The sequence below is a fragment of the Siniperca chuatsi genome, linkage group LG14, assembly GCF_020085105.1.
Source record: "Siniperca chuatsi isolate FFG_IHB_CAS linkage group LG14, ASM2008510v1, whole genome shotgun sequence".
NCBI classification, from domain to species: Eukaryota; Metazoa; Chordata; class Actinopteri; order Centrarchiformes; family Sinipercidae; genus Siniperca; species Siniperca chuatsi.
Window position 1 is genome coordinate 24,530,246 of NC_058055.1, and position 19,062 is coordinate 24,549,307.

Consider the following 19,062-nt stretch of genomic DNA (forward strand, 5'->3'; position numbering starts at 1 on the left):
GCTGACTCTATTCCAGTGCTGAAATGCCTCTGACATGTGGCATCAGAAAAAATATGTTAAACCAGAGAAGTCCTGTTATTACCAGAGGTGCACTCATACTGTTTGTCTGAGCATAAAATGTGTAATTATATGGATCAGCTGAAATAGATTAACAGTAGAGAATGAAATGACAAAATGACATGAATACATGCTACAAGTACTGAATATTTTTCCATATAGTAGCATTGTGTGAGCCATAACAGGGAAATTTACTGGCAATGTAAATGTAATTAAAAGTGTTTTAGTTGACACTGAGTAGTGTCTTTTGCATGAAATTAGTTCTCATGTGAAATTTCTGGTTTCTTTAAATTTGATCAGTTTGAGTAGTTTTGCTGCTATTTAGGGTTTGCTGGAATCTCCATAGAGCTATTATCCACATTGTTGCATTGTGACCATTACATATTACATGTGGAGGGTGTGTAAGGTACGCTATGATTGCAGGGTAGTAGTAGTAGGAGTAGTCATGGTTATTCTTTTTATATTTTAGATCACGAGATGCAGCAATAAGCAGCAGTTTAACAAAGCACTGTAATGTCCTCTACTGTACTATGGAGGAAGTTTACAGTAGCGGCTGAGAGGAGCTACAGTGTTGAGGCCACTGCTGGAGCACAGACCCCCCCTGCACTTACTCTTTTACATACAAATGGATACAACTTGGCAGCTCCTTTCAGGCTGGGCTGTAGTTTTTGCATGAAAATGTGTTCGTTCTTTGTAAAAGGTCTTATAAATCCATTACAGGAATTTTTATTATTTTGATAGACAAAAATATTTAAATAAACCTGAACATGAGTGCAAAAGAAATTGCGATAAAGATGAGCAATACTTTTTATTTCCTTTATCCCTTTGATATATGATATGACAATAAACGTTTGTGCCATGTAAGTATGATCAATATATATATATATATATATATATATATATATATATATATATATATATATATACTTACACAGTTTGTTTCAGTAAAACTGAATGTGGGCCAAACAATGACTCCTCACTTATGAAGATGTTGAATTTGAGTCTTTATGGAGACCTGATGTGTGGAACGTTTTTGCTTTGGATGCAAATAAGCCCCAAACACAAGGAATACATTCTTGTATTCCTCTATTTTTTTAATCTCACACATAAATCTCTATATTTAAATATATATATGTCATTACCTCCACTGAGTTGAAGTTGTTTTTAAACACACACCTACCTGTGTTGGATGTATTTGGCTGAAATCTGATAACATTTTGGTAATAATCCACATTTGTGATTTGTGCCATTAGATAATTATTGTTTTTCAGACAGAACTGTGTGAAGCTCTTTCCAAACTGTAGTATTTTCCAATGTATTATGTAAGGCTTCGCCACTGGCTATCAGATATCAGCATCTGTTTCGTGAGTCCCATAAACCCGCTACTACTCTAACGACCTGTGTGCCTTACCTGAGTTCAAAAGGCTTTGATCTCAGCTGCCCAAATGAAGTGAACTAAAGGAGTAAACACTCCAGACGTCAAGTAAACAGCTCCAAGTATGGATTTTGTGGATGGGAGCTGCTGAATGAGTAGACGTGCGGTACAGTAGGTTTATACACCCGTCTCTCTGCTGGATCTTTATGCTGGTGCGCGAATTGCCAGAAAATATGATGGGAGGGCCTTCAGACTCGGCACAGCGAGGGGTGAACAGTATGATCCATGAACTTCAAACACTGGTAAGACTCAAGCCAGGATCTAACAACCCATGCAGGGACATATGCATGGGCAAAGGTGTCAGATGTGAGCTACATACTGTATAGTTACTTATGTAATCAGCCTCCTCTCTTGTCTTGACTTCTTGTCACTGAATTTGACAGCGATCCATATGGTAAAATAGGTTTGTTGTTTCAATATCTGGGGACGAGTGGTAGTTAAAACAACATATAAACAAGTCATCATAAATTGCACTTTAAATCTTTTTTTTACAAAATGTATAAAAACTATTACTCACATATACTGTATAAATCAGACACATCTTCTTTTGAGATATTACGAGCCCAATGAGCCAGACTACTTTAATGTCAGAGTGCTTCTTCATATATGAAGCTACTGAGGCTGAATTGCTAATAAAATCCTTGCTGACATACAGTAGACATCATACTGAAGCACAAAAGAAATGTTTAAAAAATACATAAAACATTCCCATTCTTCATTCTTTAGTCTTCAACACTGGTAGGTGAAGTAAAAATGACACAATGTCATTTGTGTATTGCATTTTCTTTAGTAGTTTACATATAACAGGAAAATACAAGGGTTTGTTTTCAAGAGAATACAGGAAATTTAACAGTGCTCTGTACATTAACATATTATTGTGAGTGTGGTGGTTGCTTGGCACAGCCGACTGAGCTGTGAGTTCTCCATGGGGGGGGGCAGAAAGGTACAATTCAAGATGTTCAATTACATGTTATAAGAAGTCTAAGTTTCTATTAGCAGCTTGAAGAAAATACAAAATGAGCAACATCTGCACCGTCACCAAAGCAGCATTACAAAAAAGACATAAAATGCACAGATGAAGGGGAAGTAGGATATAAAAGTAATAATTATTTTTTTTAGAGACGTGTCATGTAATGGGCAACAAATTTACATTTACATATTGTAACTAAATCAACTGGAAAAACTGTATGAAAACAGTGTGTAAAGCTGCTATTAGATACTTCAGCTGTTATAGTAGTGTCACCAGATTGGGCTGCGCACATTAACACTAAACAGCCAGGTTTAGTTAAGAATCCTACATTCACCCTGAGAAACCATCATTTAAAGTTAAAACTGAAGCACTTTCAGCTGGCTGCTGCTTCTCTTAATTTCATGGCAAATCATGTTGATGCTGTGGCTGAAGGATGGGCTTGGGCTGTCAGAAATAACGTCTCATCTTCTCTTTAGATGTTAACACAGATTGAATATTATTAAACACTAGAATCAGGTCATTATTCATTTCAACCACATGAAACAAAGAGAGGGCATGCAGTAAACCAAATCCTTAAAGTCCCAATCCAGGATTTATGACTATATCAAATGTGGGTCTATATACATGTAGAATATTGAAAGGTGTGGTTTACTGAAAATAATCTCATGGCAACTTTCAGATAAGTGAAAATTTACAGCCTGTTTTGCTCCAGTATTTACAATGTAAGCAAATCATTTCCATCTTCAAATCACATTTAACACGTGTTACATATGGTCAGTTAATGAATAAGGAGCTCAGGAAACACATTTTCAAAGCAAATATAAAATATGTCTTTAGTTCAATGTTGTTTTCCAATATAAAGCTGTTTTTTGTATAACAGTGCTGCCTCAAAGAGAACAATTCTGGATTGGGTCTTAAATAAGGCTGTAGGGGTTGAAAAGTAGGTAGGATGGCAACAAAATGTTGTACATTTTGAGTGACAATAGAGCTTACGCTCATTATCACCACAGAGGGAGCAAGTAACATTAGTCTTCTCATAGGATCACTAAAACCAGTCAGCCAGTTAACATAAAAGAAAAATCCAAGCCCTTAGATGCAGTACAGAATTAAAGGAAAGTGACATGGAAGTTAATTTTTATCTCATGGTTGCTTCAGTAGTCAATAGGACTTGTTTTATGTGAGATCAGAGCTGGAATAACATCAACCTTCAAAAGTGATCTCCAGTCATCCACTCTAGTAATAAAAAAAGCATACGCTATGCTAACAGGGCGACTGCAATTAAAAATACTATTAGCTCTGCTGTCATCATGCTCTCAGTCACTACATGTCTGGCTGCCTCGCACTATTTTATGCTCTTTCTAAACCCGCCAGATCTTTCCTTTTTCTGCTTCCGTGTAGTTTAAAACCTATGTCAGTAAACCTTTAACCTTTTAAGCTCAACACAGCTATTAAAACTTGCTGCACAACAAAACCTGCAAATGGCATCCACTGGCTGTGCTGTTTTCAGTCACTTTGATTTGTCAATGAAGCCAATCAGCATCCTTAGATGCTTTTACATGTTGTCACAACCACACCCATGGCATACGCACAGCTCATCTGCCAGTAGCAACACAACTGATTTCTTTACCATTAAGAGCTACCAGTCACACCCTGTCCATTTAGTTCAGACGAAGCAAATTTGAGACCTCCAGATGTGAGTTCACTGGAATAAATTGAACAAAATAGGGACTACATACATAGCAGAGTGTGTTTAAAAACAACATGACAACATGAGATGGCCATGATATAAAAAAGCAAAATCAATAATTTATTCAGTAATCTTATTTTCAGGTGGGTGACATTTTCCTGCAGAGTTTAGAGAATCTTGTGTTCAGTGAATGTTTCCAACTTGTACATTATAAGTTTTTTATTTTCCCAGAGGCTGAGGCCAGCCGAACTTGAGGAAGGGAAATAAATCATCAAAAGATCTGTTACAATTCTGATGCACTGTAAATCCCCATGTTCAACAGTCAAATGTGATACCACTTTGTTAAAAAGCTACAGTTCTGTCATGACATTACTGAGGGGAACCTTCTATTCACCACAAGACTATAAAATTTTCAAGACTTCAACCGGCTTCCCACTCTTCTAGCTTGGAGTAAGTAACTTGCCGAACATTCGTGCAGGAGGCGACTCTGGCTCGATATGGTATATACATATACTAGAGAGGAATGTCTGCGTGTATGTAGGCCTGACATGGCATGCTTGTAATGCATGATAACATATTTACTTTAGTAATGTGTATGAATTATTATATAATCACAATACAAACATTTACAAATTTGGAAAAAGTTGCTGATTGTGCCTCAAAATCCCCTTCCATGCAAAGAGCGTTAGAGATCCTCACAATACACAAGCTCTTTTCTAATACCTCATGCTTGAGATCAGTTGTAGCACTTTACATCTTACTACACTGTCTCTAGCAATAGTGAGAAAACAGGGTGTCCGTGCTGATATGAGAAGTGAACTGTGACCATTTTTATAAGGCATTAGATTTGTTCAGGACCAGGAGGATTAGTAGTAGGGCACTGCTTTTGGCTACCTATGAAATGTAGAAAAATGTACGGAATGAACATGAGTACAAATCATGAGTGTGCTGCACCAAGAACAACAATGAAGAAAGTTTCGCCATTAAAAGAACGCTTTTCCTACTTTGGCAAAAACAAAATGATTTTTTAAACCTATTTCATGAGAGTCTTTGACAGTTTTTTGTTCATCAAAGGCCTCTTTGTTTGGAGTAGGTACAGAACTGAGCCAGCAAACACACAGCCAATACCAAAACCTCTTCTACATTCCTGTCCATATCAGGCTTTCTCTAGAGTCAAATCCTGAAAATAAGAGAGCTGGAGCGGCTCTCACATCTGGCCATGGCTCAGCTTCCCAGTGAAACATGTTTCCTATAGCCAAGATTTACAAAGTTCTCTAGTGATTTAGATCCTCTAGGTCAAGTCTTTGGCTTCCTCGCATTCTCTTCTGTGTGAGTGTGTATGAGATTACAGCACTGTGCAAACTAAATGGAACACACCCTAACCAAAACAACAGTTGGCCTTTTAGTCTGTGAAAAATTATCTTTCACTTAGGTGAAAAAGAGAAAAATAGAAAGGAACATTTCTTTAGAAAGCTGAGAGCGGTGCTTCACACTGCACCTCTTATCTCAGGCTATTTCTTTAATTCTGCGCATGTAATCATGCAGTTCCTCTGGGTCTTGAAAGCCCATATCCTGGCAAACCCACTGAATGTCCTCTTCATCTGCTATGGGGATGGAGTTATAGGGCAGCTCCTCTGTGGGAAGGGTGGTAAAGGTGGTAAACTTGACTCTCTTGCGCTTGGAGGTGGGGGAACTGGCCTCCTCACCGTTCTCCTTTGTAGAGCCCCCAGAGCTGCCATCACCCCGCCCATGTACCTGGCTTTGAACGCTAGTCTGGGAACTGCCACTGCTGTGGTGGTCCCCGTGGCAGCAAGTCTGTACGCCCTCCAAAGGGTTACTGGGACTTTCTACCTGTTGTGGTGACAGATCACACTGGGCCCTCAGTGGCTGGCCGTTTCCCAGGAACACCCAGTGATGGGAATGATCCATGTTGGCTTGACCCTCGGGTGGGATCCGCTTATGGCGGTATTTAAGCACAAAGACAATGCAGTTGATGAGAAAGACTAAAATGGCCAGACAGAAGACTCCCAGTAGAGCATACATGCCAATCTCAAGGTCAGTCATGTTACGAGGTGAATGCACAAAGTCGTCTTCCTCCTCTTCATCGCTCTCAGTTGGTCGCTCCTGATTGCTAACGGTGGGGAAATTGGTGTAATCAATGGGAACACTGGCAGGCTGCTCATTAGATGTCTCGTAAATTCTTCCACTGATGTTCGGATCAACGACTGGACGCCTGGTGACGGATGCCAGCTCAATCTCACCCTCTGTGGTTGCCTCTTCCTCAGAGTCTTCCTCTGGGCCAAAGCGGACCTTGACATAAACTGCAGCAGATGCGATGATGCTTTTGCGTTTGGTCTTCTGACAGGCCTCACAGATTGTCATCTCTACACGCACCATCTCGCCAGATCCCTCTCCTTCTGCCACCACCACAGGCCAGCGTTGCTGAGGCTCCTGGGATACCGACACAACTTTGTCATCCACTGTGGAGGCATTGAGGTTGTAGTCTTTGGGATCAAAGTAAGTCAGAGTGGCAGCTGTGTTGTCACTGAAAAGCATCCAGACAGACAAACTGGCCTCCTATCAGACAAAACGAGAGAAATACAGTTTAGATTGGTTGTTTCTTTACACCATAAAATACTTTTTGTTTACATCAAAAACAAAATTAAAAAAAGCATTAACTTCCCTGCAGGTATTTGAATATTTGTTAGTATCACAACAGAAATTCACATGGTTGTCTGTCCTCGGCCAATTATTAACATCTAAAAGCAAGGATTGCTAAATGTCATTGATGTCTCTGACAACCTATAGAATCAGAAGTAGACTGAACACATGACTTAATAAGAAGGGGAAAACAAGCATCTACCGAGGATTTACTTGCCAAATTTTGTGTTTTCTAACCCGCTAGCTCATGAGAAAGTTTTACACGTTATTCAAAAAATCCCAAATCTCTGTCAAAACTTGACAGCAGACAGTGCAGGTACAAGAGCAAAATAATTAGTACCACTGTTTGTGTATGGGTCAACATGGACAAGGATTATTTACACACCTAAATAAAATCACCAATTTGTAACTGATTATTAGGCTGAAAACTGCTGCTGGCTTTGTCACTGTCACAACAGAAAAGCTGTATTTACTTCAAGTCTCAACATATTTAAAAGTAGCTATGAATATCCTTAAAAAGGATTCGGAATTGGAATCAGAAAAACTTTATTGTCCATCACAAGGCAATGGAAATGGAAATTCGTATTTGATGTTTCTGACCAACTTTTGCAATTAAAGTAGGTTGATTACTTTATTCTTACAGTTGAACTACTTGTGCTAATTGATTGAAAACCTAAAAATCCTTGAAATAATGATGGTTAATAATTTTGCAGAGTAACAGAAAATCCAATTAATGTGCATGCAAAATTTAGTGTGCCCAAAAAACTGATGCAGAACATTATGCGTCTTCAGGACAAACAAGTTCAACATGTCTTCAAACATAACTGTACAGAGTTTCAGAGGTCTACAATTGATGGTGCAAAACAGGTTCACCTTTAGACTTTAAGGGATTATAATAATATCTAGCTTATCAAGATGACAGACAAATGTTGGGCAGGAAAGTGACCAATACTGTGAAGGAAAGGTAGGAAAGCAATACAATTCCAACCCCAAACAGTAAAGTTACATATAGCTGTTTTAATACTTTTGCAGATGTATGTTTGATAATTTCTGAAAGTAAACAACAAACTGCGTTAATATTGAAGTAAAAAAGAAGCAAAAAGCTATGCCTTGTGTTTATATCTCTCCAAAGAACATTTCAGTGATTCAGATCCCATTCTTTCATGGCACTGACCATGATTTGAAAATCTGTTACCAGCTGAGCCTTTTGAAGTTCTGGACTTGCTCCAATCCCTAAATCTCCAGAGCTTTTGTGAACATGTGCAGCACCCTGTGCTCAGTACAAGCCTTGACACGCACGCAGACGGCCTTCCTCTGATGTGCACACCAGCAAACCACTTTCAAGCACGGAGGAGGAAGGGGTGGCAGGAATGACTGTGTTGTCCTGAAGGCTACAACACAGCTCTGCTCTGCAGCACAGACTGATAAGGCGCATACACTAGCAGCGTGTGCTTCGAATGATGAGCTCTAGTCTGTCTCTTCGTGTTTGTTCTGTGTGATCTTGTCATTTTGTACATTCTATCACTCTTCACTGTCTATACTCTCCTATCGAGAAACGATAGGAATTCCTGCATGCTGTTCACCTGACAACATTAATCTGCCATTAACACTGGTGTCCATGATGTTAAGGATGCGTTCACAGCTTGCTTAAACATCAGCAACCAACCATTAGGAGAGCTGACGAAGAGGGAAAAATGTGTCTGTAAAACAAAGTCCAACAGTTTCCTTTTTTTGTTGCAAAGGGCAGATACACACCCAGTCTTTTTGGGATAAAAATCCCTTTGGTCCAGTTTAGGAGAAGACTACTATGTTGTGACGATATTCCACCACGAGCAAAACATCATCATCTCAGCATGACAGAATGAAGAGAGCCTTTGATATAGATCATTTAAATAATACATTGAATATGGCATATCTGTTTTTATGAGTCGACTCCGCCACGCAAAGACTGAAAAAAAGGCAATGAGTGTGTGTTTCAACACTGAGAAAACAATTGGCAGATGCTTTTCTATGCCGACCCAATACAGGAAAGTTATGCATGTAGAGGAGATGATTTTGTTTAGTCTGGGGCAAAGTATTGCAAAGCTTTTTTGTTTAAAAAGGTGACATTAAAGACCTGATGAGACACAGTGCAGAATTTCTGCACTATGTCAATATCATTTTATGCATCAAAGCTTACAAAACCATTGACACACAATTTCCACAATTAATGTAATCTGTGCATTTCCATAAAGTAATGTGTTTTAGGATGAAGTTTCCTATCTTTGATTTTCCCCACTTTCTCTGATTTGTGCTTTATGGCATCAGGGAATATGTGTGGATGTAAATTGAACATAAACAGCTTGGATTATAAAATATGCATATGCGGAAAAACACTCCCCTGGAAATATTATTCTGAGACATTTGCATCAACTTGAGATGTAATAATACTATCCAGATTCATAAATACCTTATTAAGTTGCTCATTTAAGCAGTAACAGTGAGTAAGTCAGAGCAAAAGAAATGGTTTATGATGAACCTTCAAGTACTGAAGCCTTTGAGTTCTGAAAGGCTTGAACTTTGTTAAATGGAAAAGAGAATGATGCAAAGAGACCTTGATTGTCCAACTCTCCCCATCCATAGTTTATGTGTTCATTCATTTCTAGAGTAATAGAGGACATTTAGAAAGTTTTCCTGTGAAACAGAATCAAATGGCTTGAAATAGCTCCAGCACTCCTATGAGAGCTTTGCCAGCAGAGGAATTGGCTGCCTTTTATGGCCTGGCCTTGGAGAGCACTTAGGACAATACATTACAATAATTAAATTTCAAGGTGGCCAAGAAGCGGAAAGCAAGAAAAATTGGAATTTAATGCTCGCTTCTCTCTCACTGATGCTTGATGCGGTTGTCGTTGCATTTTTAGCAACTCGCAGGCCAATGAAAGGGTAAAGCAGAGCAAAACGAACTCAGACACAAACACACACACACACACACACGTCTCCCTAGGTGAAGCAGGGCTGCCAATTAATTCCTTGCAGAGAATTGCAGAGATCCTTACTCCTGTGTGAAGAGACGGTGGCAAAGAAAAAGCTCACTTTCTGCTTTTTTTTCGCCCAGACATCTTCTCACTTCTCACTTGAGCAATAAAATCCATTTTGGGATATGTATTTGGACGTATTAGAAGTGTTTTGCCAGGCTTGGCTAATATGGAGGTTGTGATAAAACAGCACCAAGGATACTTATTAGTTCATTGCAGTTGCCTTTATCTGGTGTCCTTGCTAACAATGCTGGCTGGAGCTTAAAAGATTTAACTCAGAAATAATTTTATTACTCAGAAGTTAAACTAGTGCATGCTTGTTGATATAGAGCCGCTGAAGGGATTTGCAAATACACTTCTTTTTTTTTCTGTCTGGAGACAGAAATAAGGAAACACACTGAATACTAAGTGTAAGTAAGGAATAAGGAGCCAAGATACTACATGTACACGCTACTGCATTTAGTAATTGGGGATTGGTTCATTGCCATATTAAGTGTATAAAGAGGTCAGTGGTATTATGTTTCGACCTTAAGTAGGGGGCTGTATTTATCCCTCTTAGATGATTAAATACTTATCTAGATCCGATATAAAACAATACAGATACATTTGTAACAACACGATACACTGTGATTCAATAATGATTTCATTCAGTTGAAATTCCATATTGATCCAGCTGAGATTCGAAAGGATTTGATATGTTGACTTGCATAAAAGTGTGTTGGTATTGAACAACATAAAAAAACCCCACCAAAATTTCAAGAATCAGAATAGGATGTACAGAATGTGCCATTTACTGCCAGAACAACAACAGTAAACGTGCGGAAACACATTAGGTAACTTTTCAGCGAGTCCCCAATTAGTAGGATTTTTTCAGTGAAATGGGGCAGGCTACGTTCCAGTGTCCATCTAAATTTGTGCTTTGGAAGTAACACTAACGCTTGTTATTTACCTCAGGTAGACTGCTGGTAACTTAACCGTCAGTGCACATGTAGCCTTCATAAATATGCAGCAAGGATTGTGGTGCCACCTGCATATTTTTATGATACTGTTGTGTATTTTGCAGATAAAATGCACTATAAATATTTCATGCAGCTTTGGACATGGTAAAGTCTGACATTTCTTTTTAGTGTGGGAATTTGAAGCGAATGGTTCAAAGTCAGTATGTGATAGTTAGCTACAGTGTACACACACACACACACACACACACACACACACACACACACTTTTTGTTACTTAGGAGGACATTGCATTGACTTATATTAAGTCCCTGGAGACTTAACCCTGACCTTAACCATAACCACTACATGCCTTACCTGAACCCTAATCAAAAGCTTAACCCTAAAAGTTATTGGTTGATTTTTTTTAAAATATCTTTTCTGTGTGATATGTTAGGCTGTACCTGCTTGGGAGCAGTGAGTGTCTGGATGCCGGTTGCCTTGGCCACCATGGTGTGGCTGTTGCCGGGGCTGGGCTGCAGTGATAGGGTCAGGGCTGAAATGGCGTGAACACGCATCTCCGTGATGGAAACCTTGTCGTCTGTGACGGAGAACGCAGACTCTCCCAATACTGCATCCACTGCCAGCGGAGACTCCACCTGCAGAGAAAAGATGCTCTTTTATTGTTTCTCCACATGACAGAGGGGCATCGTTTAAGTCCAGAATAGACAACAGCTTTATTGTCTTTCTGAAGCTCATAAAGCCCATGACAAGCCAATTTTGGATTAAAGTGCTTTGTGCTGTTGTTGTTCCAGTGCATCTTGGATTCATGTGTCAATGCCTCTCTGTGTATCATAGTGAAAAAACAAACCCCACTCAAGACAGAATCCATCAGCAACCAGACAACAAGGTACAATCCGAAGCAGCCACCACATGCTTTCAAAGTGACGGTTAACAGAAACACTTGTGCCCATCTAAGTGTCACCACATGAAACACCAAAACCATTTGAAGCCGGTCTTGCCTCTTCGGGTAATCCCAGGGTTTTGACAGGCCTCTGCACCCAGTACTTTCAGCACTTTTAAAAGATCATCATTTCACTTCGCAATTGCAACCAGAGGTCATGAGGGACTTGAACAAAGTAAAGAGCCATTCAGCGAAGCAGTGGCCTTGTCCTCAGAGTCAGACAGGGGAAATCTTTTCCACCTTCATTTCAAGCATTTTCTAACTTTAGCTGGTGTCAAATAAAGCATACAGTGCTAGAGCAGTGAAGGGTTTGTTGCTCTGACAAGCTTCCCCAATCATCATAAACTGAAACCTTGAAACAGCAAGCCAACCACACCACCTATACACAAGTTCTGCTTCCAAACAACATTATTTAGAAGCCCAAAATTTGATTTGATTTGTAATTTGATGTGATGTGATGTTCACGTTTTGAAAAACAGGCAAGAACAATAAAAATAAATTGTAAATAAAATGACATGGTTCTTTACCTGAAACCTTTAAAATCCCTCTTTATACAGCATGTGGAGCCTTGCTGTGACAGAAAATCAGTTTCTATGACTGCTTCTTCCCTTGCATGAATTCCACATCATTTGCTATCTAATGTTTTTCTTTTTTTTCTGCATTTGGCTGAGATATAACAACCACATAATTTGGTGCAATGTAATTTGTCATGTGAAGGCCTGAGCCAAATCATCTGCGGAAACAGATGCATCTGCAGGTGTCTGGGTTTATTAATTTGGTCTTGATGCATTGTGATTTCTGTTGTGCTCAAAATCATAAACCCCCTTAAAAACACACACACATGCACAGACACAATCTACACACACAGTGTGCAGTGGCCTGCCAGTCCTGTAAGCTTGTACTCTTGCTCTTCGCTGTTTAGTGAGTGAGGACTACAAGACAGAGATTTAAACTCATTTATTTGTATTCTTTCCTTTACGGAATAAGCTGCATGGAGGTTTTTGGATATACATAGCATATCAGATGATGGCATGGCTATAGTAACTTGCAATGAAAAAAAAAAGTAATGCATCTGACTTGCAACACACCGCTGCGGAGCACGTAGTGTTTGTTTATTGTTTGTCAGAGATTTTTTATACAACTCTGTGGTCATTTTCTAAGGCTCTAGTTGTTGTTAAACAAACATTCTGCTTTTTCATTTTGACGAAATTATCTTAACTCATAACCCTAATTTACAATCCTACGGTCCTAATCAGAATTTGCTCAGTTAAGATTTCGTCAAACTACTACTTCGAAGGTCAAGAATGAACTTTCGCACTGTTTAGGATATTTTTCCGGCCTCTTTGTAATCTCTGTAAGAAGCCCCACACTGCCTTGATTTATTTATAATTTCACAGAAAAGGAAAGTAAGTCATATCAAGTTCTCAGAGGGACTTAAAAATTATGATGATAATTATGATGCCAACCAGGGGCAAAGTGAACACACAAAAACACAGCACACGCAAGACAACTCAAGGTTCATTTAACTAGCTCTTTATGAAGCTTTTGACCGTATCTTGTCCTGAGCGCTGTATAAAAACTCATGTCTATAATCTCCACCTCCAGATTTAGATCCTCACCTTCAATCACACCTTCACTTTTTATTTTCAGTGTTATGGCATTTGTTACAACATGATAGCTCACACTAATTAGATGGCTTGATGATTGTTGTCAAACTTTGTGTTGCACAGCTACATTGATGGTATGACGCTCCTCGCTAATGTCCTCTAGCCTAGGTTAATGTTTGGAAACAATTAAGTACTGCTGTCGGCTGTGTGAAAGCCTCTCTGTAGCTGTGTGTGAATGCGTCTCCACTACAGCACCTCGACCTCCCTGCCCTTGACATTTTGCTTTATATATCTCTGCACCACACACTGTGTGTACTGCATTGCTCTCTATAGGCTGCATTAATATCAGAGTAAAGTGTTGTAGAATTTTTTTTTTATTCTAAAGGAATAGAAAGTTATCCTCCATACGTGTTTCATTCATTTCTAGAGTAATAGAGGACATTTAGAAAGTTTTCCTGTGAAACAGAATCAAATGGCTTGAAATAGCTCCAGCACTCCTATGAGCGCTTTGCCAGCAGAGGAATTGGCTTTAACACCTAGGCTTTAGGTGTTAAAAAAATTTTGGATAATTTCTTTTTTTACGCAGCGACAAAATTCTGCAGTCAGGTTCCACTTCCACATGCATATTGTTTGGACGTGATGGATTAATGTTCCAGAAAGGAGAGTTATGGTCCACTGAACACCACACACTTGCACATGCAACCAAGCATCCATACACAAACACACACACACACACACACACACACACACACATTTGTTTCACTATCCCCATGGGGGACAGTCACTGACATGATGCTTTCCCTAGCCCCTTACCCTAACACTAGCCATCACAACTAAGTGCCTAACCCTAACCTAATTGTAACCTTCACCCTAAAACCAAGTCTTAACCCTCAAAAAGCAGACTCTACCCATGGGGACCTCAATTTTTGTCAATTTTTTTGTTAGTGTGCATTCAGGGTAAAGTACCCACCGGCATATAAGAACATGAAAAACACACACACACACACACACACACACACACACACACACACACACACACACACACACACATGCATGCAAACCCTAAGGCATGATAGTAAATGGATGCATAAAGTGTTCATGAGGACAACTCAGTTGCACGATGGATCACTCTCACTACGGGAGCTTTTTCTGCTACAACAAAAATCTTTGCATTAGCTTGTGGAACTTTTTTATTTCTAGGGATAGCTTCAGTTTAAGAGTAGAGTTAATAGAGGTAAAGACCATAAGCCATTTTCTGAAAAGTGACAGAGAGGTGAAAGATGTGTCCTGAGCCAAAACAAGTCAGTTTCTGTGTGAAAACATGTCTAAACATAAATCCTACTGAGGTCAGACAGAGTACGACTCTGCCAGTGAAAAGTGTTTGCTCACAATTGATTTTCTGCTATTTCACATTCAATTCCACTGTGGCTGATATTTTCACAGGCCAATTAAAGTGACTAAAAAGAAAATCTAATACTATATAAAATCAATATTGGCGACTATGAACAAATGTCAAAACACAATTCAAAGATACACCACACTGCACATTGATTGTCTAAAGTAAAAAATTTAATCACAGAAACTAATCTTGTTCGGGGTTATGATCCATGCTGGAAACATATCATATTGTGTAGGCATTTATTCCTGAGCTGTCATGTATCCAATTTCAGGGATATTTAAGGAAAATCACTTTGTCACCACAGAGCAGGAGCTGCATTGCAAGTTTGGAATCAATGCTTGAGTTGGCACACATAGACCCTCAAAAATCACATAAACCTGTTTTACGCGTGTTGTCTACAGATTCTTTACCCCAAATCTACCTAAACAAAACCTTTTTAATTTTTTAAGAACAGGCACAATTATAGAAACGTAATAGAAACATGAACTAATAAAAAACACATTTTATTTTAAATCAATAAGCAGCTAAGCACACATTTTGGGACAAGAGCGCTACCCAGTGATATTTATACATATAATGGCTCATAGGAGTTCCCACCCACAGTTGCCAAAATATAAAACGAGGCTTGAATGTGGAGGAAAAATATTAGAAGTGCAGAATGATTCATAATTCATTCCTTCATATTATGTGCAAGTTCAAAGACTGCACATCTTCTTATGAGATGCTAGATTGCTCAAAGTTCCCTTACACTCAACTGCTCGGCAACAATTCTTGTGTATGTGAAATGTTATTTATGGATACGTATCAGAGTTATTGCTTGAGCCATGGTGCTGTTATTGGTATTAAAGCACACTGATGTTAGAACGGGACATCACTTGCTCCTGGCAGCACATTTGCAACATTGGACAAGACAAAAACACAAGTTTTGTGTTGTGTTGAGCAGCTAGTCTGGACTCCTCTCACCATTCACAAAGAGTAACAGATGAACATCTTGTTTTTGCTGAGCCTTCACTGGTTGAAGATGTAGAAGTGGACTCAGGGTGTGGTCAGACTTGAAACTTTCAACAGGAAGAGGTCAGTGAAACAATTCTTTTCACTTTTTCACCAATTTCTCCTAAAACGTTTAGCACACCGTGGTGGGGAGAGCAGTGCTTATAAAAGGGGAATGAGAGGGATAGATCTGGCCATGATTGATGTCAGCACAGTCATAACTTCCTCATAATTTAAGCAATTTTACAAGGCCACCTTTGATCAAAAAATTATCCAATAGCATTGGTCACACCTAGGTTTTGTAGCACCTAGTATGTCTTGATTCACTAAAATGTGAATGTCTTTAAGGGTATTTAAGTGCTAAGTTCAGTCATCATCTACAGGGGATGGTCTCACATGCACAATTCTGTTTGTGCATTTCTTATGTGCAAATGAAATAAACTTCTTTTTTGTTGAGGTTTAGCCAACGTGATCTGAGAGTTTGTATTTAGTCACAAATAAATTTTTATTGTTTGAAGCTGAAAATAGTTCGATTGCAGGAATTGGTATTCAAGTTAGTTGAAACCGACAGCTTTAAAGCTATTAATAATTGCCACAAATATGAGCTGCAGACACTTCAGTCCAGAGCAGAGAAAGATTGGTGAGTTACAGAGTCCTTGTAGAAATCTTCTATGTGTAACACAAGTGCTATGTCTCAGAATAATTATCCAGAAAGTCAAATGTGAAAAAAATGACAACAGCAATGGTCACAGTTTCTCATTTATTCTATTTGCACAGACGCAGTCTTGCAGTGTTTTTAAAATAATACTTGGGGAGAGAACTGCTGGCACTTGGAGGGAAATTAAGCTTCAAACGAGCTTTTGTCACGTTAAAAATGAAAACCCAGGAGAAGGATTTTCTCCCCGACTGTCATCAATTTGTGATGTTTGTGATGTATTCCAGGGTGTATTTGGTGATGAAGTGCTGCAATTTTGTTTTTCATTTTCCCTCATTTTGCCTCATTTTCTTTTACGATAGTTACTGATTTCCTAAGTTTCCCACAATGTCTGTGGAAAACCCCCCAGAACGTTCTGGGAGGTGAGATCATGACTCAAAATTCCACATGCATTGCGGTTGGGTTGTATTCTGGTTTATTGGTGGAGAAACTGTGAAAGAATTGAGCCTGTCCCTTTGACTTTGAAAATGCCTTCTCCCCTTCTGATGATGGGTGATAATTAACATATGAAGAGCCAGCACCTCCCGCCTGAAAGCAAACAGAGCTATTTTGACCAAATTTAATAATGTGGAATGAATACTGTTTCATAGCTACACCAAGTAATGAATGATGAATGTGTTACATGTCTGTTGCCTGCATTTCTGTCTGCCAGCAAGGAGAGGTCAGCTGTAGTTGTTTAGCTCCTTCCAGCCCAGCTCCCAGTTGAATTTGTCATCGGTGCTGCAGGCAGGGGAGGTGAAGTGAAGCTTGAAAGTAGCTACACGTTACACGTTCTTCAACTAGGAGCTCCTCTATCAGTCACTGTTGAGCATTCGGTTGGGTGTAGCTGTGCGCGGCGTCGTTTTGGTGGCCTTCACAGGAAGCCGAGGCACTATTTCACTGATGCTTAAGGCAAACGGAAGATCAGTGATGAGTCCAAGCAGCAGATTGACACTGACCAGCAGAGTTTCTTCACTAAACATGGGTGAGCACTCACTCACACTACATTATCTTCTCCCTACTACACTCTTCTCTTCTCCAACCTTGCATTCAATAAATCATACTTTTGGTGTGCGATACAACAGAGTTATTCATGCAAGCCGCAGATTTCACGGGTACCTTCTCATGTAGCAGAAACACACCTGAGGAAAACAAGTCACCTTTCAGGCAACGAAGCATCCTCACCCATCTACAGAAAATTACAGATATCAGTTTGAAGTGAACACCACTCTAAACAGACCTTGAGAAGGGATCATTTATGCCTTTTTTTTGCACTGAAAGCTTTGCCATATATCACCATAGATCTGCAGAAGGCAATTTAAGCCTTGAGTTAAGACTTTCATTATGCTTTATTAAACTAAAAGAAGCTCTTGCAGGTTGAAAGTTAAAGTTGCACTCTGCAAGATTTTATGTAAAAGTACATCTAAATCACAAAGTTGAGCAGCAGTAAGAGTATGTCATTCCAACTAATTGAGACACTGTAGATTCACAATGTATGCCCAAAAATAATGTCTTGTGCCTGACTGGGAGACTGGTGGGAAATCTTATCAAACAGAATGTGACATATGAACCCAGCGTATTGAAAGCTCTTCAGACTTTCTGAAATTCAAACATTTTTTTCTTCCTGCCACTTGGGACCGCCAAAGACGCATAGTGTAGTTTTATCTTTATTTTTAAGAAATATACTGTACACACAGCTTCATCCGGTTGGAAATTCTCTTGGTGTGTAGATATGAAAATAGAAAAAAATACTCACTGCTGGTATTTTTTTGTGTAAATTCAAATGTGTTCCTTGTGCATTCCGTAAAAATACATTTTAGAAGTACAAATTAAGGCCTACAGTACATTTAGAGCAGTACTAAATAATACTATATTATTGATTTTATATACTGTAGTAAATTTCATTCACATTTTTGTTGCTAAAATGGATTTAATAAGTAGCACACACACGAAGCATGGGACAGGCAGCATCAGTTAACAAGGCCAGACAGTACCTGTGTACGACATCAACAGAGAAAACTCCCAACAAAGAAGAAGAAGAAGAAGAAAAGAAGAAGAAGAAGAAGAAGAAGAAGAAGAAGAAGAAGAAGAAGAAGAAGAAGAAGAAGAAGAAGAAGAAGAAAGCTTTAGCATTTCGAACAATGATCCATTTTTTTGTGGACTTAAGTGATAGATCAATTTAGTGTGGTTGCGCTTTGACTTCTACAAGCTCTTGCCTTCATCTTGTAGAAATGATGGGCATTTTTCATTATACTTTCCATCAGTGTAATTAACATTGACGAGCACCAAGATGTATCCTGCCTCTTTATGCTTGTTTGCACAAAACACAAAGTGCTTTTCTTCCAAGAGAATGAACTGATGAAATACAAATGTAATACCTCTTGAAACTCAGTGAAAAATGAAAACATGACCCTCGCTTTCAACTTTTACCGTCCTGTAAACTTTTAAATTACACAGCTTCCCACATTACAAAGTAAGTGGGTGCAACAGCTGCAAAATAAACCTCTGCACCCCCCTGCAAGGCAAGGGTTCCCTTGACAACTACAGAGCCTTGCAAAAGGACAGTCTGCTTAGTGTCCCCGATAGTCACTCCAATAAAACTATTACTTTCTCGGGGGACATATTCAGCTTTATTAGACAGATCAAAGT

General features: G+C 39.1%; 1 protein-coding gene across 3 annotated transcripts in view; it reads right to left on the reverse strand.

Annotated features, from left to right (window-relative positions):
- Positions 1-2,259: 2,259 nt before the first annotated feature.
- Positions 2,260-19,062, reverse strand: part of tmem132e (transmembrane protein 132E) — a 347,606-nt gene continuing 330,803 nt past the window's right edge. For all 3 annotated transcript variants that reach the window (XM_044222324.1, XM_044222325.1, XM_044222322.1), the window contains exons 8-9: positions 11,224-11,418; positions 2,260-6,726 (exon numbers count right to left, since the gene is read on the reverse strand). In XM_044222324.1, coding sequence (XP_044078259.1) covers positions 5,656-6,726; positions 11,224-11,418 — 1,266 coding nt within the window. In that variant the 3' untranslated portion in view covers positions 2,260-5,655. The remainder of the gene's footprint in view (positions 6,727-11,223; positions 11,419-19,062) is intronic.